The sequence below is a fragment of the Zeugodacus cucurbitae genome, chromosome 5 (assembly GCF_028554725.1).
Source record: "Zeugodacus cucurbitae isolate PBARC_wt_2022May chromosome 5, idZeuCucr1.2, whole genome shotgun sequence".
Taxonomy (NCBI): domain Eukaryota; kingdom Metazoa; phylum Arthropoda; class Insecta; order Diptera; family Tephritidae; genus Zeugodacus; species Zeugodacus cucurbitae.
Window position 1 is genome coordinate 62,533,500 of NC_071670.1, and position 27,097 is coordinate 62,560,596.

The window sequence follows — 27,097 nt, forward strand, 5'->3', positions numbered from 1 at the left end:
CACGCTGATAAGCGATCAACAGCAACGGAATTGCTCGCCGCCAGAGCAGTCTTCGACAGTAATCGCGCGGTGGCAGTCGTGCTCAGCTGATCAACGTTCAAACGGAACAGTGAAGTAGTGCGTATCGCGTTTGACGCTCCGCTCGGGTCTCGAGAGTTTCATCACACGACTAAAAGTGAATGATAAGTTGTTGTTGTGTGGAAAAGTTTGCGGTGCCAAGTGCTTTATTAAACGGCGGTCCTGTTGATAATTAGAGTAAATTAGTATAGTTAGCCACAGAAATCACTTTTTTGTTATTGCATGTTCATCTAAGTGCCGAGTAGGCAAGTGCAAGTGAAGATAAAATGGATGTTTTTTGGTGGAGAAAGGAGCCGGAGCCACCACCGCCGCCGCCGCCAAGCGCGATGCAAAATCGTGTGATTGACTTTGTGGCGGGCTCATTGGGTAAGTGGTGGACGCATGCTGAGTACATACATATGTACATATATATATTTGCGGATATACAAACTGACATAACCCGACATGTGCTGCTAGGAAAACGAACGAAAAGCTACATATAGACACCAAAGCGTTTAGCGCGACTCTTTACGTACATACATATGTATATATGCATGTATATATATACTTATCAACAAACATACAGTTTAATGCTGAAAATTAATGAATGAATGATGCAAAAATCTAAACGAAATGGAAATTTGTTGCTGAGTGAATAAAGCTTTCTTAAAGAGTTTAATGTTTTGTCTGAGTAATTTGATAAGAATGTTGTTGTTGTTGTAGCGTCAATAATTATTTACCAAATATTTTTGGCTGGCTGAATTGTCAGTTTCTGACGAAATATAAATCCGGGTTAGTAGTGATCCCGTGAAACCGATTGTCTGTAGAACGGAAGATAAGAAAGTCAAGCCTCCTGTTGGCTATATACCATTCAAAATATTTTAGTACAACTGAATTTGCAAAAAAAAAATATATATTTTTATATTTATTATTTCAATATCATTAATTTGAATTTATTTTTAGTAAGAAATCTTAAAAATGTGTTTTTTAATATTTTTGGTGAATAATAATTTTTTTTATATAATTTTCAAATATTTTTAATTATATATTTTTTTATTATTGGTTATTATATATATTTTTTAATTTTTAATTATTTCATATTTTTAATTAAATATTTTCTTAAAATAGTTTTTACAAAACATTTATTTTTAAATTTTTTTAATTAAAAGAATAAGAAAAAATTTTATATTAATTTTCAATATCATTAATTTGAATTTAATTTAGAAAGAAATATTAAATATTTTGTTCAAATATTTTTTTTCAATGTTTTTGATTAAATTCTTTTGATTAAATGTTTTTTTTTATATTTTTAATTAAATAAAAACAAATATTTTCTTTTGATATTTTTAATTAAATATTTTTTTAAAATAATTTTTATTAAATATTTCTTTTCACATTTTTTAATTAAATAATAAATTAGAAGAAAAATTATAAAAATTATTAAATTTTTAGTATTCATTTATTTTTTTAAATAAAATATTCGCAAAATTAGCAAAAATGCATTTTGAGCAAGAAAATTGGTTCCTCGTATCGGAACCGGGGTCGAATTTATTGCTCTCAAGGGTGTTCAACTTGATAAGAATTCGCAATATTACTTGGGGAGTATTTTATACCGCTACAACAACAAAAACACAACATTATACCAGATCAATGCTTCCAACTTCAGCAGTATACGCAAAAAAACAATGTCAAAGGCAATTTTGGAGCCAGGTAAAAAGATCAGGCTTATAAAATTGTGTCTACTGAAAAGAGCACTGAATCAATGATACATAAATAGACAGCAAAATCGAATAGAAAGAAGATTCAATAAGGCATGAAGAGACCACTTAAGCGTAGGCGGTATCTGAAGCCACTAAACTCTCTCAGAATTTCATTTTTTAAGCCTTAAATAACATAACATTATGCTGGAGGTATTTGCTGACGAAATTTAAGGTTATATTTTTTCGAAAATACGAAATATAACCTCATTTCAAAATTTCCAAAATCAAAATGTAAGCTATAAATTTAACAAATCTTTAAATATTACTGTTGTTGTTGTGGTGCTAAAGATTGATCTTGTTTGCTTTTATATGCAAGAAAGCAAAATTATGGCAAAGTCATAATCTGCTTATCTTCAACTACGCGCAAATATAGTTCAAGTGTTTATTTTTATGTTAGGTACTGGTAAATACCAAATTCGATTCACATACGATAATACAAACTACTTATCAGCTGTTTGATTTATGAAGGAAAACACAAAATAACACAAAACCACCTACCTTGTGGGCCATTTTTACTCGTTTTATATATTGTTGTTGTTATTATACGTAAAAGACTTGTTAGGCTATTGAACTGGTTTCCTTTCCGGACAAATTATAAATTCCATGTTCCCAAACAGTAATTAATTTTAAACTTCTTTTTCTCGTTCTTTCCCACCAGGTGGCGCCGCACAGGTATATGTCTCACAACCGCTGGACACAGTTAAAGTGAAGCAGCAAACCTTCCCCTTCCTATACAAGAACATGTTTGAGTGTTTTGTGAACACTTATAAGAAGGATGGCATATTTCATGGCCTGTACGCGGGCAGCATACCGGCCGTTATAGCTAATGTCGCCGAGAATTCTGTGCTTTTTGCGGCTTATGGCGGTTGTCAGTCCTTCGTGGGATATCTTGTGGGTAAAGAGCACCACAGTGAACTGAATACAACGGAGAATGCATTTGCTGGCTTCTTTGCGGCGTTCTTTTCGACATTTACGCTGTGTCCCACCGAGTTGGTGAAGTGTAAATTGCAGGCGATACGTGAGGTGGGTGATATTAAATTTATACAGTTATATGTTAAGAAACTTGTAACAGCTTTGTAATTCTCATTTTACTAAATCTTGCAAACTTTCAGTCATCGGAATGTTGCCCTGGCATACCGGCGAACGAGCATATGACGCCTTGGAAATTAACAAAAATCATCTACAAAGCAGAGGGTGAGTTAGTGTTGATAAAAATGCATATTTTTTTACTAAAAATTACTATTTGTCTTTTCCTCCTTGACTTGTATATAGGTCTACCGGGCTTTTTCCGCGGCCTCACGTCGACTTTTATGCGCGAAATGCCGGGCTACTTTTTCTTCTTCGGCAGTTATGAGTTAACGCGTGACCTACTCACCAAGTAAGTTGCATATTTGACGCTTAATCGACAACTGAAATACAAATTTTGAACCATATTTTTGCAGACCCGGTCAAACAAAGGACGAAATTGGTCCACTTAGAACCATGTTTGCTGGCGCAGTTGGCGGTGTTATGCTGTGGACAATGATTTTCCCCGCCGATGTCATCAAGAGTCGCATACAAGTGCAGAATTTAGATCACGGCATGTTAACGGTGGGCGTCGATATTGTGCGCAAGGAGGGCGTATTAGCACTCTACAATGGGCTGTTGCCGTCCGTGTTACGCACGATACCCGCAACAGCGACACTCTTCGTAGTTTATGAATATACGAAGAAGTTGTTGCACGATAGATTCGATCCGAAGAGCGTGCCGACGGAGAAGAAAAAATAGTTTTTTTTTTGTTTTCAATATTTGTTTCTTTTACATTGTGTTCCTTAGGTATATAATTTGGCTAACTATTATTATTAGTAGATAGATGTTTTTGTACATTTACTGTTACAAATTTATTGTATTGGCTAATTTTCGTTTTAAAAATTGTTGACGATCCATGGGGGTCTCTAGTGTGCGCCACTCGTGCCAATATATCTGCAAATAATTAAGTAGATGTAAGAAATATTGATTGTTAATTTTAAGTCAAACAACAACAATTTAGTATAATAACTGTTTTGCAAAGCGTGGAAAATAAATGAATGTGCATTTAAATATGAAATATAAGCTTTTGATGCGCTAAATATGCCTAAAATGGAAAAACCTAACCTAACTCATTAAAAATTATTATTGACATATGAACAAACTCACCAAAATTGGTTTGTGCCCAAGCAACCGCAATTGCTTCAGTTTCATATCAAATAATCCTGTGAATCTTTCTTTATCCTTGACGACATTATTCCAACCAACTATAACAATAGCGAGGGTATCCACATCAACTTTCTCCGAATCCCCCAAAAGCAGATCCCGTGTCAAAATAGCGCCTGTGAATAAAAAAGATATTTTATATTAATTTATAGTCGTTACAACAACAACAACAACACATTAATTTACCACTATAGTCCACCGGACAGTCAGCTGCAAGCGGTATGGCGTGACGCTGCTTGTTATCGTAGCACACAACGAGATCTGGACGTTCGAAATGTGGCAGTATATGTTTTAATGTATTTGGACGCAATATTCGCTCAAGCGTCTCCTTGATCTCCAAGAGTATGCGGTCAGTTTTGTTTAATCTGAATTTTTGATTGCGCTGCGGTATATACTGCGTTAACAATTTGCCCATAGAATGACGCTTCTTTTCCGTCAACTGATTGCCCGTATAGTTCGAATCTTTCAAATTTATTTTCACAAAAGAGTCTAAATTAAAGATTTCACGTCCGATGGTCACATTTTTGCCATAAGCGAGATCCACAAAACGTTTATCTAGCACAGATGTAATCATCTCTTCATTATAATGCCCACAAAGAGTCAAATAATGTAAGCAAGCGACGAAGCAACGTGGATATTTCATAATTTCATCAATTTTGGTTTCAAGTAGGGATAGAATTTTAGCACACAGCTCTTGCTCAACACCGGTTGGGCTACGATAGTTAAACACAGAGATTGCCAAGCAAATGCGTTCCATATCTTTTAAGCGTGCGTTTCCTATGTCCTGATTGAAGCGTTGTAGCACCAACTCTAAGACGCCATCATGGCAGCACTGCAGCTCCACACCGAAGAGCGCCACATGCAAGCAGCTCATCAGTGATATGCGTGATATTTCTGTTTGCAAGACCTCCATCAGCTCCATAATTTGTGGGACTTGTGGAATTTTACTGCTATAACGCAGCACTTTTAATATAGACACCAATGTGATATCGTCCACTGTTTGTATTTCCGTTATTAGACGTTTGAACAAGTGATCCAGCAACTCAGGATTACGTATAGGTGTTTGTGTCTTGAAGAAACCCATTGACATAACACCTAACTCCTGCAGAGACATTGTGTCGGCAAAACGTGCCAGATTCACTTCAAAATCAAACATTTCGAACACCGGTCGGCGCAGCACATTACAGTAGAACATTGCTTGCACCAATTGTTCCGGTTGCATACGTCGTATCTTGCGGCCCAATTTACGTAATGCCTCCCAGACGTATTCAGATACACGCGCCAAATTCAGTGTATACCAAGCATCACAAACCAATAGTAGCTCATCACTGGACCAGCGCTCAACGCGTCGACAGCATTCAACATCTAAATTATTCCATAATTGCATAAAGTTTAATTCACGCACTGTAGCCTCTGTTGGTAATTGGGATAATAGTCGTAGCGCGGTTAACAACTGCTCATCGCTGAGTTTATGCGTTTGTTCACAGAAAAATTCACAAAAGTGCTGAAAACGACTGTCCGAAATGCAGGTGTTTGTCTTTATACAATAATGTGCTAAAGCGTTGAATGTATCAAAGACTTCCTCAAAAGTGGCATTTGACAGGTCCGAAGTTGTTACTAGTGCAGGCAATTCTGTTGCATCAGTCACATTTGCAGGTTGTGCAATTGTATCCAAGCGGAAGATTTGATAAGGCTTCAATGATTGCACCAGCACGTCATGTGCATGTTTATTCTCCTTGTCAACAAAAACTTTAGCAGCAATTGCATGATTCAGATGAAAACATGCCGTTGCAACTGGTGGGAGTCTAGATGCACTAACTCTGCTTTGTTTAGCTACCAATTGGTATACACAGCGCACTTTTTGCAGACTGCAACGTATTAAAGGCATGTTGAACATTTCAATTTGTTATTTAAACTATTTACACTGCACTATAACATAATTAAAAGAAATCGTGGTAATTTAAGGATTTAGTAAAACACCTACTGCCGCTTTGAACGCTTGCATGTGCTAGCATTGGCGCGAAATCAGCTGTTTTCCATTTCTGCTTCTTGCTGCTGCTCCCGCGCTTTGTTTTTGCACGCTGCATTGTTTACAAATTTATTACAGAATTGAATTTTTAAAATGTTTATTGTAAAAATCGTCACATAAAATATTTATCACAATATTCGTAGAACATAAATTATCACTTTATTTACTCTAAAACTTCGTATTAGTGCTTTTAATATTTCTCTGTTGATTTTGTTGTTTGCCTGCCCCTCTCTTTCCATTTTTTGAGTTTTATAATTTTCTTTTTGTATCTTCACTGCTTGCGCTGCGTTGATCCGCGTATATGGAAGTATGAGTTAACATAGATATATCTATCCTGCTTCAATCCAATACGAAAAATGTAAAAAATGTGAACATTGCCGGCATTTAATGACTTGTTTATACACTACAGAAAATGAAGCTGTAAGTTTCTTGAAACGATTTTAGTTAACAAAGAACAGAAGTGTTCTGCCAGCTATAACTCGCGGCAAAATTTAAAGGTTTATAGCTAGAGCCGGATATACACAATTTATTCCTTATTGGAAACTTTGAAATCGGTTCGAATAATTTTGATGGATCTAGAACACGAACAACTCTAAAAAGGATACATTTCCCAAAACCATGTGAGAAATTTTTCTTTAAATCACTGACAGTGGAAAATTTAAAATTTTTATAGAGCTTATGGTATTCTCTCAACTAACAATTTCTTCACTTAGTTTCCTCAAAATAATCTCTAGATATAACTATATAACCTCAATTTTCAACAGAGTCACCAAGTGAGTAAATCTCTCAAGCTGATTGTAGGGCATTATTACTGGTTCCTTCAATATCACACTGAAACCAAAATGAAATAATTTAATTTTACAACTACACTGAAAGAAAATGAAGTAAAGTTCTAGTATATATATTCTTTGCTCATAAATAATATTTAATTATAATAATTATATGAAATTTTACTTAAAATAAAATTAGTAAAATTTAAGAATATACATTTTAAAATATATCAAACTATTAACTGAAACCACAATCTTTACTGCAATTTTGTCCAGTGTACGCAAGAATTAAAACAAACTCGTCTTTCCTCTGACAGGAAATTTGCAGAGAAAATGGTGCGACTGTTAAGCCTGCTCTTAACATTTATGTTAAATGGAATCTTTTTGAGTACACACATTCCCCGCCATTATCCGCAATTTACAGGTTTTTGCTCTTAGTCATTCATCACTGTATGCTTTGTTGTTTGCCTTTCAGTTTGCTTTTGTCGTGTTGTATTGAACGTCTGCTGGGACGTAATGTCGCTGAGTTCTATGCTTTAATAGCAATAAAAAAGAGTTTAGTGTGACGTAAATTTGTAGCACAAAATGTCGGCGGAAGTGAATAAAGAAATGGTAAGTTGTAGCATTAACTGAAAATATAAATAATTTTGTTGTGTGCCACAAACTAAAAGTTCCGCTAGCAATTGGCCACCTACAGTTTCTGAATTCCGTTTTAATTTATAACACATATGTGTGTGTGTGCTTGTGTAGTGGTGATGATATCTATTCGCTTTTGCTATGGCAGAGACGAACGAAGCGAAAGGAAAAATCGGCAATCGAAAGAGACCATTGTACGTTGAGCGAGAGAGATATGTGAGAGAATGACGAGAAAAGTAGTACTTCGGTAGTCGAATGACTTGATAATTGTCAAGTTCGTGGATTTTTAAAAATGATTGTCCGTGCATTAGAAAGAGATGCGAGAAGCGAACGCCATTTTGTATTAGTTGTTGGTAATCGATTAAGAAACGATTGCTCGCACTCTTTATGATGCGTTGTGGAGAGCCATTTCTATATTTTTTTAAATAATTTGCGAAAGTTCATGTTTTCTCCTGATTTTTGTTGGTTGGTCAAGTGGAGAAGAGAGCATAAATGCGGTGCTCTTCTATGGAGTATATGAGCTAAATGAGAAGTTGAAGAAGAAAGATAGAAAGAGCCGTTACAGACATTCGACAGACCCGAATCGCCCTAATTTAGGTATATACGACAAAGGACTTTTCCTTTCCACAAAATATTAATATTTTATAAAATTAAAATCACAAGAATGTTGTTTTTACAATAATTTTTATACAGAAAAAAGTAAAAAGAGAAATGGTATTAAGGGATCATGCGATGATCTAGGATCAAAAACATCTAGTATTCATATTCTACCTAGTAAAACATACATATATTCATGAGAAAAATGGCGAATTGAATCTTGGAAATCGTAGTAATGGTATGACACTATCTCCAACATTGTTCATCATAATCTCTGATCGAGCAAGAAAAAATACGACATAATATTAGAGAGAGCTAGAGGTTGTAAAATAAGCACTTTTATAAATTGTTCCAACACTGTCAGCTTAACCAATCTTAAGTATTTAGCTATAATTTATGTGTACCAGTTGTGCTGAGCACAGTTCGAAAGGTTCCTGCAGTTAGCAATGTTCACAACCTATGATCAAGCAACTGATTTTTCATAGAAACGAAAGAATTTGTAATTATGATATCTTTGGTTCAAATAGTTCGCCATTCACCCCAAACACCTTTGACCCCGGACCTCTCAGATTTATAGTATTTTTTTCTTTTAGATTTTCTCTTTCTTTCAAAGTACACAGTTCATACGAGGGGAAATAGTGAATGTATTTCAATGTAAGAGCAGCCAACTTCAGGGTGGTTGTGCTGTTAAAATTGTTAACTTCATTTACTTGCCGCTTGCGCTATGTCACAAATCCTTGGAGCATACAATTTTGAACTCTCTTTTAAAAGTTTTTGAGTTTAGCAACGGCCTTTAGTAAGCTATGTGGTACGCAAGTAACATGGAGAAACTCACTTTCGACTGAAGTTCAACTCACAGCCATTCAAATTAAAATTCAATCAAAAAAATTGTCGGAAGTACAGAAATTTCCCGATTATCACATTTACATATATGATTGTATATTTTTTGTGTAAAATGTTAAACACATATGGAGTTAACAGTACTATGTATACAACATTCCTATTTTGTCTCTTGCTTTTGGTGGCGAATAAGGTGTGTACATAGTTTTTCGCGCTCGCATAGTTTTTATACAGTTACAAATGTATTTATGTCTGTATGTAATTACAAGGGTAACATAACGTTGCGCAAGCGATTACATTTTACGGTAGACGAAGTGACTCCCGATCTCTTGCTGTTCTGCTTGATCAGTGTTGCCAATTCGCAAAATTCTTGGTACTTAAAGAGGAGGTTGCTGTGGCATTTTTTGGAAATGTAATCAAATTTGCTGTCAAATTTGAATTTACATAAAATATTTTATATTTTAAGCTTGTCTATTTATTTATTATAATTATTTGAATAATGCTTTATAAGATATTTTCACATACTCGTGAATTTTATTGTACTTTATATAAAATTAATCAGGATTTTTTCCAAACTACTAATCTTAAAATGTATGGTTCGGCTTTATAATTAAATCATATTTATTATGCAAATTTTATATTTTAAATTTAAAGTCCTATACTGCTATATAATAAAATTGCGGCAACCCTGTCATAATAAACGAAAAATTTGGCAACTCATCTAGAGAAGCAACGCACGTGTTGCCAGCACAATGTTATTACTTTTCTATGTACATACGAAATGTTAAATGTTAAGAGAGAGCAGTTGAGATTCTGTAAATAACATTTTCTTACGATTCTCTGGTTCTGCGAGCCACACATCTGTTGGTGGTTGGTTGATTTGTTTATATGGGTATATATGTATGTGTATTTATTTTTCATTTATTGAGTTCGTTGAAATGTTTTGGGCGAGACGACATGAGGCATTTTTAGCGATCGGAAAATATCACAAAGAAAATAGAAAATAAAAGTCTACTTCCACACAATTAACTTGTTTATTATTTAAAATAGATTTAATGGAGGAGAATGAACAAATAGAGGAATGCAATGAGAAATGAAAAAGAGCGGATTACCTTGTATCGTTTGAGGTTAGAGAGGGAAAACCGTTGTGTAAACAATTTATGAAACCCTATGGTTCCGTGAAAACTATTGCGTGCGAAACAGAGAGAGATATAGTATTTATATATTATTTCATATCTGATATTTGATGAGTGTGGTCCGACCCTAAATTCTATTGTAGTTCATCTGGATCCAGGAGATCCTGTTTTCGTGAGACGTTTCAATTAGACATTAAATATTCTTACATTAAGGTCCGATCCTGGGCCTGTGAATGCGAGCTTCCAGGCCGGCAGGTGGGCAACAAAATTTTCTCTGGGTAGATTGAAGGATCGGTCGACAGGGTCTTGTTAGCGGTAACAGGGAAACCAAGTCTTTGCGGGCAGAGGGTGAAGCTGTAATTTAGAAAGAATAGGTTATATATTCACTTCCCTCCCCCATTCACCGCTTACGCAGTTATAGCCGAGTTCACAACTATGCACATACTATGCGCCTTTTAGTGTAACCACAACAAATATATTCCTTAACATATGATTATATAGATAAGTATTTAAGGTATAGTTTCCTTTACATGTGTGTAACGATCATCCTGTCCACAGTATAAGTAGTATGATTTATATATAAAACAAGTAAGGAAGGGCTAACTTCGGGTGTAACCGAACATTTTATACTCTCGCAATTTATTTAACTTTATTAATATTATATAATACACAATTTGACCCACATATTCGTCATATATATGGTATAAAGTCCATTGAAAGTTGGAAACCCTAATATTAGGTTAGAAGCACCGAGGTCCTCATGTTCGATATATGGTGCCTTGAAAACCTATGGTCCGATTTCGGCGATTTCTAGAACGTAGTATTTGTGCAAAGTTCTGCACCGATATCTTCACTAGTGCTTACTTTATATATTGTAAAGTAAACGATTCAGATCGTCTTTAAAGTTCTGCTATATAGGAAGTAGGCGTGGTTGTGAAGCGTTTTGGCCTATTTTCACAACATATCATTGGGATGTTAGGAAACTATTACAAACCAATTTTCATTGAAATCGGTCGAGTAGTTCCTGAGATATGGTTTTTGACCCATAAGTGGGCGACGCCACGCCCATTTTCCATTTTGTAAAAAACTTTGAGTGCAGCTACCATCTGCCATTTCTTATGTGAAATTTAGTGTTTCTGACGTTTTTCGTTAGTGAGTTAACCCACTTTTAGTAATTTTCAACCTAACCTTTGTATGGAAGGTGGGCGTGGTTATTATCCGATTTCTTTCATTTTTAGACTGCATTAAGAAGTGGCTAAAAGAAACGACTGCAGAAAGTTTGGTTTATATAGCTTTATTGATTTGCGAGATAAATACAAAAAACCTAGTTGAGGGCGGGGCCACGCCCACTTCTTCAAAAAAATTACATTCAAATGTGCCCCTCTCTAATGCGATCCTGTGTTCCAAATTTCATTTTAATAACTTTATGGCTTAGTTATGACACTGTATAGGTTTTCAGTTTCCGCCATTTTGTGGGCGTGGCAGTGGACCGATTTTGCCCATTTTCGAAAGCAACCTCCTCAGGGTGCCAAGGAATATGTGTTCCAAGTTTCATTAAGATATGTTAATTTTTACTAAAGATATCGCTTGGACGGACAGACATCCGGATTTCAAATCCACTCGTCAACCTGATCATTTATATATATATAACCCCATATCTAACTCTTTTATTTCTTGGTGACACAAACAACCGTTATGTGAACAAAACTATGATACTCTGTGCAACATGTTGCGAGAGTATAAAAATATTACTATATAAAGAAACGAGTTTTTAGTTTTTCAGAATATATGAATGTTTGCAAGGATTTCTAACGCTTAAATACTTATATTTGTCTATATAAAGCAAAGAGATTCGTTTTAGCGAGATATGTTCCATGATAAGTTCAATTTTACATGAGAATACATCTAAGTTTCTTTAAATTTGTTTATAAATTTCACAATATGGTCTTCCCGTTTGTTGCTCGAACCACAATTGGCATGAGTCAAATTGAAACTTAACTCCATTGAGATATCTGTAATCTAATATTTATAATTCCCTACCATGCTCATTATAATGACCACAGCTGTATTTAAATACACAATTATCCGCTATCTCTTTCGTTTACATATAAAAATAATTCTCGATTTTATACGAAAAAAAAATATTTTTCGACTCACTATATCATCCCGAATCTCACTGAAGACTTGTATAACAAGAAATGAGCACAACATTACTTTATCACTCTCATTTGCATTTCATTCCACACGAATTGCATAAGCACTGCGCTCAGAAATCATGAGCACCTGGTTGAGTGCCTGGCACGCATAGCAAATACCGATGCTACCGTTGCTTCGCCGTTGCTGCCTGTCCGCTGTTGCGTTTAACAGTTGCCTTGAGCAGAGTAACATAGATTCGTTCGCTATTTACAGCTTTGTATATACGCTTGTTTGGCAAAACAGAGAGCATTGCTGGATATTCAACATGTGCGCTGCTCATTCGTGTGTTTGTTTGTACACTCAAAGCATACGATTTACCTTCGTGTGCGTATGTGTGTATTTATAGGCGTTCGCCTCACATTTTTTCACTGTGTTGTTTCTGTTTCGCTTTAGTCTGCTTTTGACGAGGCAATTCGTAAGTTCACATTTGTGCAACGTGTTGGTGATTTTCGTTGTTTACATTAAAATAAAATTAATAAAAAATTAAAGTTTGGTCTACGAAGTTTGATCTACGAAGCATGTGTGATAAAAATGTAAGTGAAATTAGCATTAAATTTCGTTAGTTAAAATGTCATGAAAATTATCTATTATGCCAATGGTGTGCTATACATATGTGTGCGAATGCTGTAGAAAGAAGAACACACAAAGAGAGCGTCTGTTAACAGTAGGAGGGGGGAGATAGAGCAAAATATCAGGGGAATGTATTTGTTTGCGCAAAGCAAGAGCAAGAGCTGGTAACTCTCTGACAGCTGATTGTTGAAAACTGTTGTTGGCTGTTAGAAAGAGTCGAATGTATCTGCACGGAAGTATTTATTTACATAGTCGGGGATGGATCTTGGGATCCGGTGTTTATTTAAATTGTGAAGGAAATAGAGTTGAATATTATATAAAGTCTATATTTCAAGATAAATTGATTGAAAAAGGATCTTTCTGGAAATATAAGGGAAAACTTAAGTATAGCATCCCACGATTTCGGGAATAAAGTGGGTATGGTTGGATAGAGGAAATCCTCCAGATTAAGAATATATATAATTATAGTAGTTCTACTCGAAAGAAGTTGTGATTTCCATCGCTTTGATGATCCCCGGTATTGGCTCGGCCAGGGTTATTTTTTTGAAGCGCGGCCGAAGGCCGCCAATGCAGAAAGTAATTATACGCGAAGCGACTTAGGACACACCGAGATATAATTAGGGGTAAAATCCCTCCTTTTTATTTATTTTGATTCATTTGAAATTTGTTTAGATATGACAATGCTTATTTTTCGTCAGCATGCAACCGTTTTGTTATTGTGTGAATTGATAAAAATGAATAAAAATTAAAATGCTTATTTAAAGCAAATTTCTAAATAATTAATATAAAATAAATACATATATGGAAAGAAAGTAGTGAAGTGTAAGTGTATAATAAGTGCAAAATATAAATGAAAAATCCACTATATAGCGAGAAATTACGTGTTAAAATTAGACAATTTTTAAATATAAGGTACTCTATCTCCGCGGGAGCATCTATAACTGCTGATGAATCAACGATCACGACGAATTCACCGATAACTGCTGGGCCTTCATCGCGTGTTGATGGATTAACGACGGCTGGACCTCCGATCAATGTTGATCCATCAACGTTTGCAGGAGAATTAGCAATGGCCACACGATCACGGCAAAGAAACGAGAGTACAAATAAAATAAGTGACAGTGATAATATGCATAACACAGCGGATTCCAGGTTATGTGATGGTAAGTTTCTCTTGAACATTTCAATTGTCTCTAATAGATGCACCTTGTGCATTAAACTTGTGCTCTTGAAACTAATATCAATTGGATTGGCAAAAATTTTAATGGTTTGATTTTAAATTGATTTTACAGCGGGAAAAGACAGTACAGCCCGTGTTTCAAGAGGAGGGAAAACAGCACAATATTATCGTAAATACCGAGCTCGAAAGAAAGCAGAGCGGGAAAAGGAGAAATTGGAAATAATAGCTGACAGTCAATCGAGTCAATCAACAGCTGTGGAATATCCGAGAGAGTACCGAACGCGTAAAAAAGATTCAACTTTAGCGGAAAAAGACAGTGCATCCCGTGTTTCAAGAGGAGGGAAAACAGCACAATATTATCGTAAATACCGAGCTCGAAAGAAAGCAGAGTGGGAAAAGGAGAAATTGGAAATGATAGCTGACAGTCAATCGAGTCAATCAACAGCTGAGGAATATCTGAGAGAGTACCGAGCGCATAAAAAAGATTCAACGTCAGCGGAAAAAGACAGTGCATCCCGAGTTTCAAGAGCACAATATTATCGTAAATACCGAGCACGAAAGAAAGCAGAGCGTGAATATCAGAGAGAGTACCGAGCGCGTAAAAAAGATTCAACGTCTGCGAAAAAAGACAGTGCATCCTGTGTTTCAAGAGGAGGGAAAACAGCACAATATTATCGTAAATACCGAGCACAAAAGAAAGCAGAGCGTGAATATCTGAGAGAGTACCGAGCGCGTAAAAAAAATGCAACGTCTGCTGTTCCATCAATCTCTGCGGAAGCAACTATAACTACTGATGAATCAACGATCGTCAATTCACCGATAACTGCTGGGCCTTCAACGCCTGTTGATGGATTAATGACCGCTGGACCTCCGATCACAGTTGATCCATCAATGATTGGTGGACCTTCGACGTGCATTGATCCATCAACGATTGCTGGACCTTCTACGTGTGTTGATCCATCAACGTTTGCAGGACCCGCTACAAGTAGTGGTATACATTTCAGGAATATACCACGAAGGAAATCAACAGCAGAATATAAGCAAGAGTATAGAGCACAGAAAAAAGCTCAGCGAGAATTAAAAAGGGCCGCACCATCACGGCAAAGAAACGAGAGTATAACCGAGGATACAGAGCAAAACACCAATAGTACCGGCAACGAAAACGTGAGAAATAAATAATTTAATAAATCAATTTATTAAACTGCAATTTACGGATATTTAACTCATTTTTATTGAAAAATAAGCGAGTACTCGAATTAACGAAAAATTCGATGTAATGATCAGGCCTGACAATTAATGTGTTCTATATTTCGGAAAACTACTGTGTATGGACAGGTTAAAAAAGTGCCGGTTGACGTGGATACTGTGGTAAAATATCACTAAGAAGTATAACTTCTTCCGCGCGTAGGGACTCCACGCACCATTTTTTTTCTACATTTATAAAGATTTATCGAAAATGTTTATCTTAACCAACAACTCCAATATGTAAACTATTCCTTTATTCTTTAAAATTTCAGGCCGTGAGTCCGACACCTTCCGAAACTGAAGCTATAACCGATCCTATCGAAGTCTACAACATGTTCATAGTTGAAGATGAGGAGTCCAAAGATTCCGTCAAGCAAAATGCGTGGTTCCACAAACGCCTTATAAGGCACGTACGACGTCAACGAATACTTTACGATCCAAAGCATAAACAATTTTGTTGTGCCGAAGCAAAAAACGAAGTTTGGGAGAAAATTGCAAAACGAATGGGTTGTGATGGTATGTAAGCACATACATACATATAAACATATAGAAATATGAAGAGATCTAGCTTTGTGTACAATGAATCTCATTTATGTTTGTATTCTTTTTGTTTCCACAGCTGATATCTGCAAGAATGCCTGGGTGAATTTACGTTATGCTTATCAGAAATATGTGCGTCGGTTGCGTAAATTCTTTGCGAACAAAGCGAATATGAAGCGCCGACGTCGTCCAATTATGGCATTCGAAACGGAATTAGTTTTTCTCTGGCGTTTCATAGCCGACAAGTGAGTGGAGTGTTTTTGCAAGAAAAAGGTTTTAAAATTAATTTATTATTTTTTTTCATTACGCTGCTTAGAGTACGCTGTCCACTGCCTTTTAGCGAGGAGATGGAGGCGAAGGAAGCAACGCCTGTTGCAAAACCTGCAACCGAAGATGATGACATAGTTTTGTTGGAGGACGATGTGGAGGTGATCGACTTGGACGATGATACACCGAACATAACCAAGGTCTTTTCCAAGCACCAGAAGGTGTATTTCCAAATCACGCCGGAAATGCGACGCTTGATCTACAATTTACAATGTTACCAAGAGATATACGACAGCTTACATCGATATCATGATGATTACCGGCGCAAGGGCATCATTTGGAATGCCGTCGCGAATGAAGTGGGTGATAAAGGTAAGATTTTGGTTTAAATGCAAATGTAGATGTCTTAATTAAAAGCTTCTTGCATTCCTTTAGCCACCAAATTAATGAAATGTTGGATACAAATACAAACACGCTACGAATGGGAGCTTATGCAACGTCGTTTGCAAGAGGAGCTCTTAGCTACGAAGCCACAAACCGAACTGGAGAGTATGCTGCATTTCATGAAGCCACACATACTTAAAATGTATGCTTTACAGAAGAATTACTAAGTCTAAGCCACATAACTAAATATTTTTGTAACACTTTACAGGCCAAGAACGGTTTATAAGAGTTCTTACTTCCTCAAAAAAGACTGGCATGAGCCGATCGATCACTTTAAGAATATCTTCAGCTTGCTGGTTGCCATGAAGAAACATCCCACTGTGATTGCGTACACCGAAATTATGGTCAACAAAACCGAAGAAGTCGATACCGCTAAGTATACACAACTCTGGAATGATGTGGCAAAGGCTAAAGGTCAGTGTAACTAATTTGAACATCTCAAGCGCAATCTACAATGTTTTTATGCTACTTTCCTTGTCTACATTTAGGCGGTGCTGTCACTCCTGGGCAGTGCGAGACCACTTGGCTCATCTTACGCTTGTTCTATTGGGAACTAATGAGCATGCGCAAACACAGTTATCAACTGCAAGACAAATGGTATTTCGAAACTATTATAACGGAACTGTATGCCTTGTCTAAGGTGCAGAAATTCGCACGCGCCAAAAAGTCTAATCTTGGCGCGCTCATGTTGTCCTCCATATGCGCTGATGACCTAAAAAAACCTTCAACAGACAACGCAAATAAAAGTAAGCAAACCGAAGTAAAAACAATACACAACAACACAACGCCGCCACCGAATGCACCGCTAACGCCTAACACCATCGTGCCGATATCGGTGAATTTGGATGAAGACAAAATCAGTTCTTCCATAATCGAAACTAAGAGTCAAGCGCCTAAAAATGCAATAAAACACAAAAAGCCGTTAGATATCGCCATCGCCTCATCCTCAGCAACCAGTTCTACGACTGTCTCAAATAACGGTTTGGTGGTGACTGTCACAAAAGTGCCGGCGAAGATGCATGCCACGCCCGTTATACAACAGGATGCGCAAACGACTTATCCACAAGCGCGTTCGCCGCAAATACGCGTGAAATCGCAGGCGCAACTGCAAGCCGAACCCGTAAAGATGTTAGTACAAACGCGTCCGCAGATACAAATACACGCGCAACCCGCCACGCCTGCGCCGAATCAACCCATACAAATACGCTTGCAAACGCCAGCGGCGTTGCAAAATCCAATTCAAACCATAACGCTGCCGCGCGTCCAACAAACACAACAACAACAATTCCAAATGCTGCCGCTTACGCCAATACAGGCACAGTCGAAGTTACCCACGAAGCAGAATCAGTCTAACCTGCAGGCGTCAACACAATTCCTAACCACCAATATGGCTCAGCTGCTGCCGCCAACAACAAATGAAATTGCACTAAACGAAAGTACAACAATAACTTTGGATACAATAAAAACGCCGAAGATCGTATCGGCTGTGAGTTTGGCACCGCGCGCCGCCTTCGCAGCGCCCTTCATCAATAAAGGTTTGCAAATAACGGCAGTTGCCGGTGCATCACCGCCCGCGCCGCAGCACACCACACCTCCCCAATTACCAACCACGGTTGTTGTGACGCCCACGTCGGGTACTTTTAATCTGCCCTTTTCACTGCCGGATAATACAAATATCTCCAAGTGTCCGCCATTGAGTTGTGTGGACACCAATACGCTCACCGATACGATCATAACGCTGCCGAATCCGGTGCTGCCGGTGTCCACGCTGCAGCAAGCGAATGTGTCGCTGCCCATCATGGAGGTGCAATCGCTCGAGTCGAAAATACCCGCTACCGTGTTGGCGCGTCCACATTTGACGCCCACCTCACAGCTGAACGCCAACGAAATCATGATCGAGCTGATCAGTTCGGTGAACGGCAATCAGTTGGTGGTGCACGGGCCGCCGCTGGAGCAGAAGTACTCACTGCCAATGAGCACGACGGCGTTGCTGATACGCGAGGTGCTCTCCATACCATATTTACATAAGAAGGACTACAATAAACCGCAACAGGTCAACAGTTGTTGGCAGTATTTGGCTAAGCGCTTCAATTTGCCGGGTAAGTTGCGACGCAGTGCTGTGGTTCAAGTCATTTATTGGATGTATGAAGTCCTAAAGCATAATTAATTATATTTTCCTAATTTACAGTGCATATCTGCAAGGCTTGTTGGAACTTCTTGTCGGAAAATTTTGCACATTTCCCACAAATTGCGCCCATGGAGGAGCTGACGAAACCAGTGAAAATTGGCATGAATGTGTGGCGCGAAAATTACGCATTCTTTCAAACATTCAATGAGAAAGCAGGTGAGACATACATACTTTCCATACTTTCTTTGTACTTCGTTAATAAGCAAAAAAATTCTAACCTCAAAATAACCAAAAAAAAAATTCTAAACTCATTTTTTTTAATTCTCCAAAGCTCAACTACGCTTGCCATTTGCAAAAGATGCTGTAGAGATGTTCTTCGATAATATTCGAGATCAGACCAAGCACATACCACGTGTAGCCGGCAAGAAATTGACCTTTGTCGCCGATTGGCAAGCAGCCATAAATAGTAATCCACATGTACCAAACAGTAAGTTAAATTTTTTTAATAAATTATAATAAAATAAATTTCAAAAAATAGGCTTTTTATAAAATTCCCAATTTTTAGAAACTATATTTTTTTCAATAATTAAAATTTTCAAAATAAAAAAGGTGGCAACTCTTCCCGAAAATTTATCCGTCAGAATCTTTACTTAAAACGGTTAAATTTATTATCCATATTATAACAGTTTATTTTAGACATTAATTTAAATCGTAGAAAAAATTATAAAAGGTGGCAACACTTCTTAAAAAATATTACCAGCCGAACACCTTTACGTATAATTTTATTTAGATATCCATTTTGCAGTAGTTTGTTTACTTATGAAATTTCGTTAAAAAAAAATTTGAAACATGTGGCAACACTAGTCGAAAAATATTTTAAATTAAAAGCTTTCTGAATTCTATTCTTTTTAACACCCATATTGTGTCATTTCATAGCTGCATCATTTTTCTTTTTAAAAATTTTGGAAAAAGTGGCAACCATTTTTGTAAATACTCATTGAAAATAAATTTTGTTAAACAGTCTATAAAGCAGCTTGGAAAAATTTTCAATGTTTGCGAACCTCCACTCCCCCATACTTCCACAAAAGTTTTGTAACTATGCATTTTAATAAATTAAAAATTTCACACAGTTGGCAACACTCCATAAAAAATATATGATATAAAAATTTTAAATACAATAAATATTACAGTTATATACAATATATGTAGATATGATTTTGTACTGATTCTTAGCTTATAAAATTTTTAGACTTGAAGTTTTCGAATAGGTGGCAACCTTGATTTTTTTTGTTAAAAAACATGTATTACACCGAACTATTAAAATTAAAAAAAAAATAGTTATGTCTATAAATACACTGAAGTTACACTTTCGTGACGAAATTTTGTTGCGTCACATAATTTCGTTGCAGTCATTTAATTTTAGCGTTGTAATAAAAACTATTTATTATTTTGCAGAAGTCTGGTTCGGCACCTGGACACTATTTAAAAGCGCCTTCATGAAATACATGCGTGACTTGGAGATCGGCATCGACAACAAATGGTCGTTGGAATGGTGGCGCGTATTGGCCAAAATGGATTTCTTAATCGAAGAGCAATATCACAATATGGAGCCGTTCTACTATATTGTGCGCAACAAAATGATTGACGAATGCGAACGTTGCATTAAAGAAGAGCAGAAGTTTAATATCGATGTGAAAACGAAGAGATTCCTGCCGAAAAAGGAAACAGCGCATCCGATGTTGCAGAAAATACCCGACATTGACGCTTACCGTGTCATCATGACCGTGCGTCGCTATCCGCAGATTTATCAAAAGGCCACCGAGGGCGAGAAGGCCAAAGCGTGGGAGAAAGTCGCCTTCGAAATGCGCACAACTGGTAAGCTGCCACTTAAAAGAGTAAATAATGAAATTATGTCATATAAATTGTGTTTCCTTTCAGTGACGGCATGCCGTTTTGCCTTCCAATGCGCCCTGAAAAACTATCGGCTCTATGCGACACGTGATCCAGCTAATCGTTGTCGTCTCAATCATCGCTATTACAAACATTTGGCGGAAATTTATCGCGCCATCAAGCCGACGCGCAAAATCAATATTAAAACACCTTCCGAACTGAATCAGTCGGTTAGTGAGAATCCCGACGCCAATGAGTCGGTGTTCCCCGAACGTTTCATTATGGACATCAACATGAGCAACAGTCACTCGAATGTGGTGATGAAGAATTGGGCCTATGGTGTGGGCGCATCTGTGCCGGCGGAGAAATTGACGGCGCTTTTCGAAAAATATCGTCCAGCTTCGGCGACAAGTGAAACATTTACTACAAAGTAAGTGAGAGTGAGTGCGAAACACTGTTTTTTCAAGGCAACAGAATTGAAATAATATATATGTATATATAGACTAGTGCTACTTACAAAACAGAGCGGAGTTTGTGACTTTATTTAATTTGTTTCTTTAATACGCTTTTATTAGCTTCCCTAGTATGTTTGTTTGTAACATTTTTCAGTGGCACTGAAACTTGATATTTGATATTTGAGCGACACTGTAAGCCGGCGCTCACAAGTTTAACCACCAAGAGAAATAATGTCAAATAACATTCAGATGTTTATCATCAAAACGCCTACATTAAACACCTACGAAAAAAAGGTGCATGGAGTCCCTACGCGCGGAAGAAGTTATACTTCTTAGTGATATTCCAAGAAATGCATATCATTTTGTATGAAAGAAAACTAGCGAGAGGGAATGGATAAAAATATGGTGGAATGACCGACACTTTCTTAAATTCACATTTTATAAATTTATTATGCACATTTTATAAAGCAAAGTCCAAATCAATTATCATTTCTGGGTTCTGACGGATTGATATCTATAATATTTACAATTGGATTATGATAACTAAAATACGATATGAAATGTCTTACATCTATTTTATCAATATTTCTCGCGAATACCGTATCAATAGTCGTACCTCCTTTTGTCGTAGGATCATTTCTTCCATTGATCATTTCTAATGAAAATTTCTCTCTGAGGAATGCCAGTAATGGTTCAGCTTTTGGCAATGAGAAATTTACATTGAAATCTCCCGCAAAAGTCACACAAAATAGTTGAGAATTCGTAGAAATGAAACAGAAACGAAAGAAAAATATGCGTACACATGTGAATATGACACCAACCAAAAATTTAAACATTGTTCTACAAAAACAAGAATTGCTCAAATAGCATAAGCATGGCAAGTGCTTTAAGTTCTCTGCTTTACTCTCATTCACTATCTTTCTCTCGCGTTAATTGTTCAACGCTATTCCCTCTCCACTGAAGCGTTAAACAATTATCGCAACCTTTTCCGAAGTCGTATAAAACTATTTTTTGAAGTGAAAGTGAAGAGTGGGCACTTTTTTGGGTGAGCATTTTCAGCCGTTCTCGCGACAGATGAGATTTTACACAAATATACTCCGCGTGTATTCTTATAATATATGTATACTATACGCGCTCTTTGCGTGGGCATTCGTTCGTGCTCTCGCGACAGACGAGATTACATACCTATTATGTATACTCAGAGTGTATAGGTATGTTAGAGCGCTGCATGCTATACGCGCTCTTTGGGTAGGCATTCGTTCGTGCTCTCGCGACAGATGAGATTGAGAGTTTTTTATATTTATTTTATAAATGAATATTTAACGGAAAATTTATGCATTTAAATATTTCATTTGACTTGTGTTGCTGCTATGGTATTGTGTTAAAAAAAAAAAACAATCTAAAGTGTTAATAAAATAAATAAAAACATTGTGCTTTTGTATACTATAGTGTTACTATATTTTGTACACATTAAAAATTTGTTCATAAACAAATGCAAAACGTTATTAAATAAAATTATCTAAAAAATGAGAAACACGTGGGGTACATATATGTTTAAAATAGTGTACAATACTATTAGTATACGCATAGGTATATATCAGCTGTCTCTTTCTTCGGCTACAGTTATTATTATTATTTTTTTTTTTGATTATAGATCTGTCTTGAAAATGGATGAGGATGATTCAAATGATACACGAAAAAGAAAAAGAAAAAACTCGACAGATGACTCCACTTATGAGGATGAAGTAGAAAAAAGAAAACAAAAAAGAAAAGAATATGATAATCGATACAGAGAGAAACATCCACATAAGTCAGACTTGGCGAAACAAGCGAACAAAGATTATTGTAAACGATACAGAGATAAACGAAGAACGTTAAATTTATTATCAGCTGACCAAACGTCAGTCGCTGGTCCATCTACCAGTTGTCAAAAATCAATCGTTAATTGAATTTTTATATGAAGAATTTGATTTAACGGTGTCCAATGATTGTGCAATCTTAGCACAACAAAATACAAAACTACTAATCTATAAATAGATTTAAATCGAAATTGTTCATTTCATACTTTAGTTACCATATACCTATTGTTTCAGTTTTAGAATTTGTTGAAAATCCTGATAATAATGCTGATAATGATGATGTAAGAGTTGTTGAAATTATGGATGAGAATTGATAAATTTTGTATTTACTCTTTACTAATATGTATTTACTCATTTAAATAAAACCACTTCCTTCAAATATAGTTTCTATATTATTGTATTGTATTTCATGTCCATTCAAAAAGTGCCCACATTGCTTTAATAAATTTGATTTTTTATGTACCATTTCTCATGTCGCGAGCGCACCTAAAAATGCTCACCCAAAAAAGTGCCCAACAAGTTTTCACTTCTGCCTGCACACCCCACTAGGTTTTTGTTCTAAGCTTTGGATGTCGCGTCGATGTGAGCTTTTCAGAAATTGTCACCGAACCTAATAGCGGAGAGTGCGACTTATATGCGTGATATTCGTTTATATTTCACTTCACAATATTGATAAATATCGTAAAAGAAAGAGTAAGGAGAGACTAAGTTCGGATGCAACCGAACATTTTATACTCTCGCAATTTATTGCTGAAATTTCGTTAAGATAACACACAATTTGACTCATCTATTCGGCATAAAGTCCAATAGAATAACGAATCATCATAGATGGTATATGAGGACTGAGGTAACTCCTGAACCGATTTCACCACCAAGGTACACTATGTCCAAGATAATATGCTCGCTTAATTTTGCTAAGATATATCACAAATTAACCGATATATGTGGAATAAAGCCCACCGTATTTTTGAAAAAACTATTATTAGGTATATGGGAGCTAGGAAAAGTTATGACCCGATTTCAACAATTTTTGATACCGAGTCACACTATTAGAAGAAAAAGATGCCCTCTGAATTACATAAAAATTTCTCAGATATTTTCTGTTAAAAATTACGCTTAGGCATTAAGTTCTTTATGTTCGATAACAGAGACCTTGAAAAGTGGTAGTTCGATCTCGACAATTTTTCCACACGTGATGCCACAGCTCAAATACAGTATTTCTGTTTTTTGTTCCATTCTGCCATCTCCATTGGTTCCTAATGCATGTATATACTGTAAAGTGAAGGAATCTGATGGAATTCAATATTGAGTTATATGAGAAGTAGGAGTGATGGTAAACCGATTTCGTTTATTTTCCATCCGTCTCATCAGGGTGTCAAGAAAATATTATCTAGCGAATTTCATTAAAATCGGTCGTGTAGTTTCTAAGATATGGTTTTTGACCCATAAGTGGGCGACGCCACGCCCATATTCTATTTTTTTTTTTTAACTGAGTGCATCTTCCTTCTGCCATTTCTTCTGTAAAATTTAGTGCTTCTGGTGTTTTCCGTAAGTGAGTTAAGGAGTTATATACAGTTAGACGGCCGAAAAAAAGTGAATTTTCCAGAATTTTTTCTGAAAAAACTTTTTAATTTATTGATCCAAAAATTTATACACATATTATGGTATCTTTTAACTGTATTTTAAGACTTAGTACTAGTAAAAATATTTATTTGAAAAAGAGCTACAGCTGATCTCCAGGAGCTCCTCTCAAAAAAGACGTTTTGCGGTGACCACTATATCTCGGAACTGGATCATCCGAAATTAAAAAACCAAACAGATTTCGTTAAAATAATGTTAAATCTAGTAATTAATCGAAGGAATAAGTAAAATAAAATTTTTGACAAAATGGCGGTTTCTCAAAAAAAAAATCGATTCTTCACCGAAATTTCGGCCTTAAATTGTTTATAAAAAAAAATATTTATCGGAGAGAAAAAATCTTCGATAAATTACTAAAAAATATATTTAAGAAGGTCGTGTTAAAATTTGAGACTAATCGGTCTAGCCGTTTTCGAGTAATGTTGGTCACCGACTTTGAAAACACCATTTTAAGAAAAACGCGTTTAAAGTTTGGACCTTGTACTTAAAAGCACTCTGAAACGCCTTTTCAAATTTTTCATTTGCTTGTATCTTTGAAAATATTCACCGGAACGAAATTTTCTGAAATTTTCTGTGTGTATTCTTAAATATCTGTACATTAAGAAAATTAAATAAAAAAAAATCGATTTTTTGAAAATTCTAACTGTATATAACCCCTTAACGCACTTTTCGTCATTTTCAACCTAACCTTTGGTCCATTTTCCCTTTTTTTATGGTGTGTAATGGGGTACATAATGAAAGTACAAATGGAAGTGTTGTTTGGTTTATATACATAGCTTTATTGGTTTTCGAGATATATACAAAAAACCTATTTGTGGGCGTGGCTACGCCCCTTTCCAAAAAAAAGTCCAAATAAAATCTGAATATGCTTCCTAGTGTGATCCCTTGTGCCAAATTTTACTTTTATAGCTACATATATTTGACTTAGTTATGCACTTTATTTGTTTTCGGTTTTCGTCATTTTGTGGGCGTGGCAGTGGTCCCACTTCGCCCATCTGCGGAAGAAACCCGTGCACCAAGTTTCATTAAGATATCTCAATTTGTATTCAAGTTATTGCTTGCACAGACAGACGGACGGACAGACATCCGGATTTCAAATCTACTCGTAACTCTGATCACTTTGGTATATATAACTTCATATCTAACTCGTTTAGTTTTATAACTTGCAAACAAACCGTAAAGTGAAAAAATCAATTATACTCTCTTAGCAACTGTGTTGCGAGAAGTATACGGTTGTTAATTTAAAATTTTAAGCGAAATATATGTATGTATATAGATTTTCAAAAAGTCTATACGTCGTATTGTATTTTTCACTAAAACTTGTTCATTATAAACTAATAAATTAAGTTTAATTAACGACAACAAAACTCAGTGTAAGCACGGAAAGATCCTCAGAAGACTTAAGTGATATAGAGGACACAAAGGAGAAAAGAAGACGCTATATGAGAAGTTATAGAGCCAAGCAGTCGAAGGAAGCCAGAGAGGCTCGTTTGCAGCAAGTGCGCCAGCGTGCAGCAGAAATCCGAGCATCGGAATCAAAGGAAGCCAGAGAGGCTCGTTTGCAGCAAGTGCGCCAGCATGCAGCAGAAATCCGAGCATCGGAATCAAAGGAAGCCAGAGAGGCTCGCTTGCAGCAAGTGCGCCAGTATGCAGCTGAAATCCGAGCGTCAGAATCTAAGAAAGCTAGAGAGACTCGATTACAGCAAGTGCGCCAGCGTGCAGCAGCAATCCGATCATCGGAATCTAAGGAAGCTAGAGAGACTCGTTTACAGCAAATGCGTCAGTATGCAACTGAAAGCCGAGGATCAGGATCTAAGGAAGCCAGAGAGGCACGTTTGCAGCAAGTGCAACAACAAAACGCAGATATAACGATTAAGAAGGAATAATTCATGAAGTCGTCAATAGAACTTGATCGAGAAGTCGAGGTCGCTGATTACGAATCCGGTGTCGGTTTTTGGAAATTCAAAATGGCGTATGCAATATGATGAATTTTTGAAATGTCTCCACCATATTGGTTCGCCATTTTGAATTTTTAAAAAGTAACGTCAAATTCATATTCAGCGACCCAGAAAACCCCCCAAGTAACGAGTTTCAAGGGATTCCGATGGATGCACCATTCTGCATTGTGAAGAACTAACATCAGATTCGTAATTCGTGACCCCGAAAACCCCTGAGTAGCGAATTTCAAGCGCAGCCGATGAATTTTAAAAATCGTTGTCCGCCATATTGGTTCTCTGAGGTTATGTATAATATGTATATGTACTGTATGAAAAGCGTGGGGTGTTTAGTTACATATTTTTCATATATCGAGCATTCCACGCTATTTTCACAGTAATACAAGAATATTCGTTCATTATTATTATTAGCTTATATTAAGAATTATTTTTCACTTTTTAGTTTGATGTCTTTTAAAAACCTGTTTTTTTAAGTTTTTTTTTAACTATATTTTTTACTGTTATGTAGTTCTATCATAATCTTAAGCATGTTTTTTTAGTTAGTATTAAAACATACATACACACCAATTAAATTAAATTAGTGTTTAGAAAATTCATATTTTCCATAATGAAAATACCTTAAGATTAACTTAGGTTTACAGAATCACTTGAAAAGTGAAATATAAATATTTTT

General features: G+C 36.2%; 3 protein-coding genes across 10 annotated transcripts; 2 read left to right on the forward strand and 1 right to left on the reverse strand.

Moving 5' to 3' along the window:
• Positions 1 to 31: 31 nt before the first annotated feature.
• Positions 32 to 3,896, forward strand: LOC105208878 (mitochondrial ornithine transporter 1). Its single transcript, XM_011178959.3, has 5 exons — positions 32 to 444; positions 2,476 to 2,840; positions 2,930 to 3,011; positions 3,090 to 3,195; positions 3,260 to 3,896. Exons 1-5 carry the CDS (start codon positions 345 to 347, stop codon positions 3,582 to 3,584), a joined length of 978 nt encoding a protein of 325 aa, XP_011177261.1. The 5' UTR covers positions 32 to 344; the 3' UTR covers positions 3,585 to 3,896.
• LOC105208877 (FAST kinase domain-containing protein 5, mitochondrial) lies at positions 3,628 to 6,328 on the reverse strand. Its single transcript, XM_011178958.3, has 3 exons — positions 4,236 to 6,328; positions 3,993 to 4,165; positions 3,628 to 3,779 (listed from the first exon to the last, which is right to left on the reverse strand). The coding sequence occupies exons 1-3, from the start codon at positions 5,944 to 5,946 to the stop codon at positions 3,690 to 3,692; spliced, it is 1,974 nt and encodes a 657-aa protein (XP_011177260.2). The 5' UTR covers positions 5,947 to 6,328; the 3' UTR covers positions 3,628 to 3,689.
• A 971-nt stretch (positions 6,329 to 7,299) lies between these two features.
• LOC105208875 (uncharacterized) lies at positions 7,300 to 26,878 on the forward strand. Of its 8 annotated transcripts, XM_054230689.1 has the most exons (15): positions 12,647 to 12,786; positions 13,736 to 13,986; positions 14,116 to 14,943; positions 14,980 to 15,167; positions 15,521 to 15,764; positions 15,868 to 16,033; positions 16,105 to 16,427; positions 16,491 to 16,641; positions 16,708 to 16,913; positions 16,988 to 18,598; positions 18,688 to 18,843; positions 18,959 to 19,114; positions 20,083 to 20,502; positions 20,566 to 20,947; positions 25,842 to 26,878. In XM_054230689.1, coding segments are annotated over exons 1-15 (5,598 nt in total). In that variant the 5' UTR covers positions 12,647 to 12,784; the 3' UTR covers positions 26,356 to 26,878. The 8 variants fall into 8 exon arrangements, with proteins under 8 accessions (XP_011177256.2, XP_028893958.2, XP_011177257.2 ...); XM_029038125.2 differs by lacking the exon at positions 12,647 to 12,786 and adding an exon at positions 7,325 to 7,460 and having other exon boundaries at positions 14,116 to 15,167; positions 25,842 to 26,876; XM_029038124.2 differs by having other exon boundaries at positions 14,116 to 15,167.
• Positions 26,879 to 27,097: the final 219 nt, after the last annotated feature.

What these genes read in the sequence shown, in the direction of transcription:
- LOC105208877 (XM_011178958.3), bottom strand. Translation starts at nt 5,946, where the DNA reads ATGTTCAACATGCCTTTAATACGTTGCAGTCTGCAAAAAGTGCGCTGT. An exon ending in CTGTCCGGTGGACTATAGTG is followed by an intron (nt 4,166 to 4,235) that starts GTAAATTAATGT and finishes TTTTATTCACAG; the next exon opens with GCGCTATTTTGACACGGGAT. An exon ending in TTGGGCACAAACCAATTTTG is followed by an intron (nt 3,780 to 3,992) that starts GTGAGTTTGTTC and finishes AATTATTTGCAG; the next exon opens with ATATATTGGCACGAGTGGCG.
- LOC105208875 (XM_029038124.2), top strand. An exon ending in TGGCGTTTCATAGCCGACAA is followed by an intron (nt 16,034 to 16,104) that starts GTGAGTGGAGTG and finishes TACGCTGCTTAG; the next exon opens with AGTACGCTGTCCACTGCCTT. An exon ending in AGTGAAACATTTACTACAAA is followed by an intron (nt 20,948 to 25,841) that starts GTAAGTGAGAGT and finishes AACAAAACTCAG; the next exon opens with TGTAAGCACGGAAAGATCCT.
- LOC105208878 (XM_011178959.3), top strand. Translation starts at nt 345, where the DNA reads ATGGATGTTTTTTGGTGGAGAAAGGAGCCGGAGCCACCACCGCCGCCG. An exon ending in CTTTGTGGCGGGCTCATTGG is followed by an intron (nt 445 to 2,475) that starts GTAAGTGGTGGA and finishes CTTTCCCACCAG; the next exon opens with GTGGCGCCGCACAGGTATAT. An exon ending in AATTGCAGGCGATACGTGAG is followed by an intron (nt 2,841 to 2,929) that starts GTGGGTGATATT and finishes GCAAACTTTCAG; the next exon opens with TCATCGGAATGTTGCCCTGG.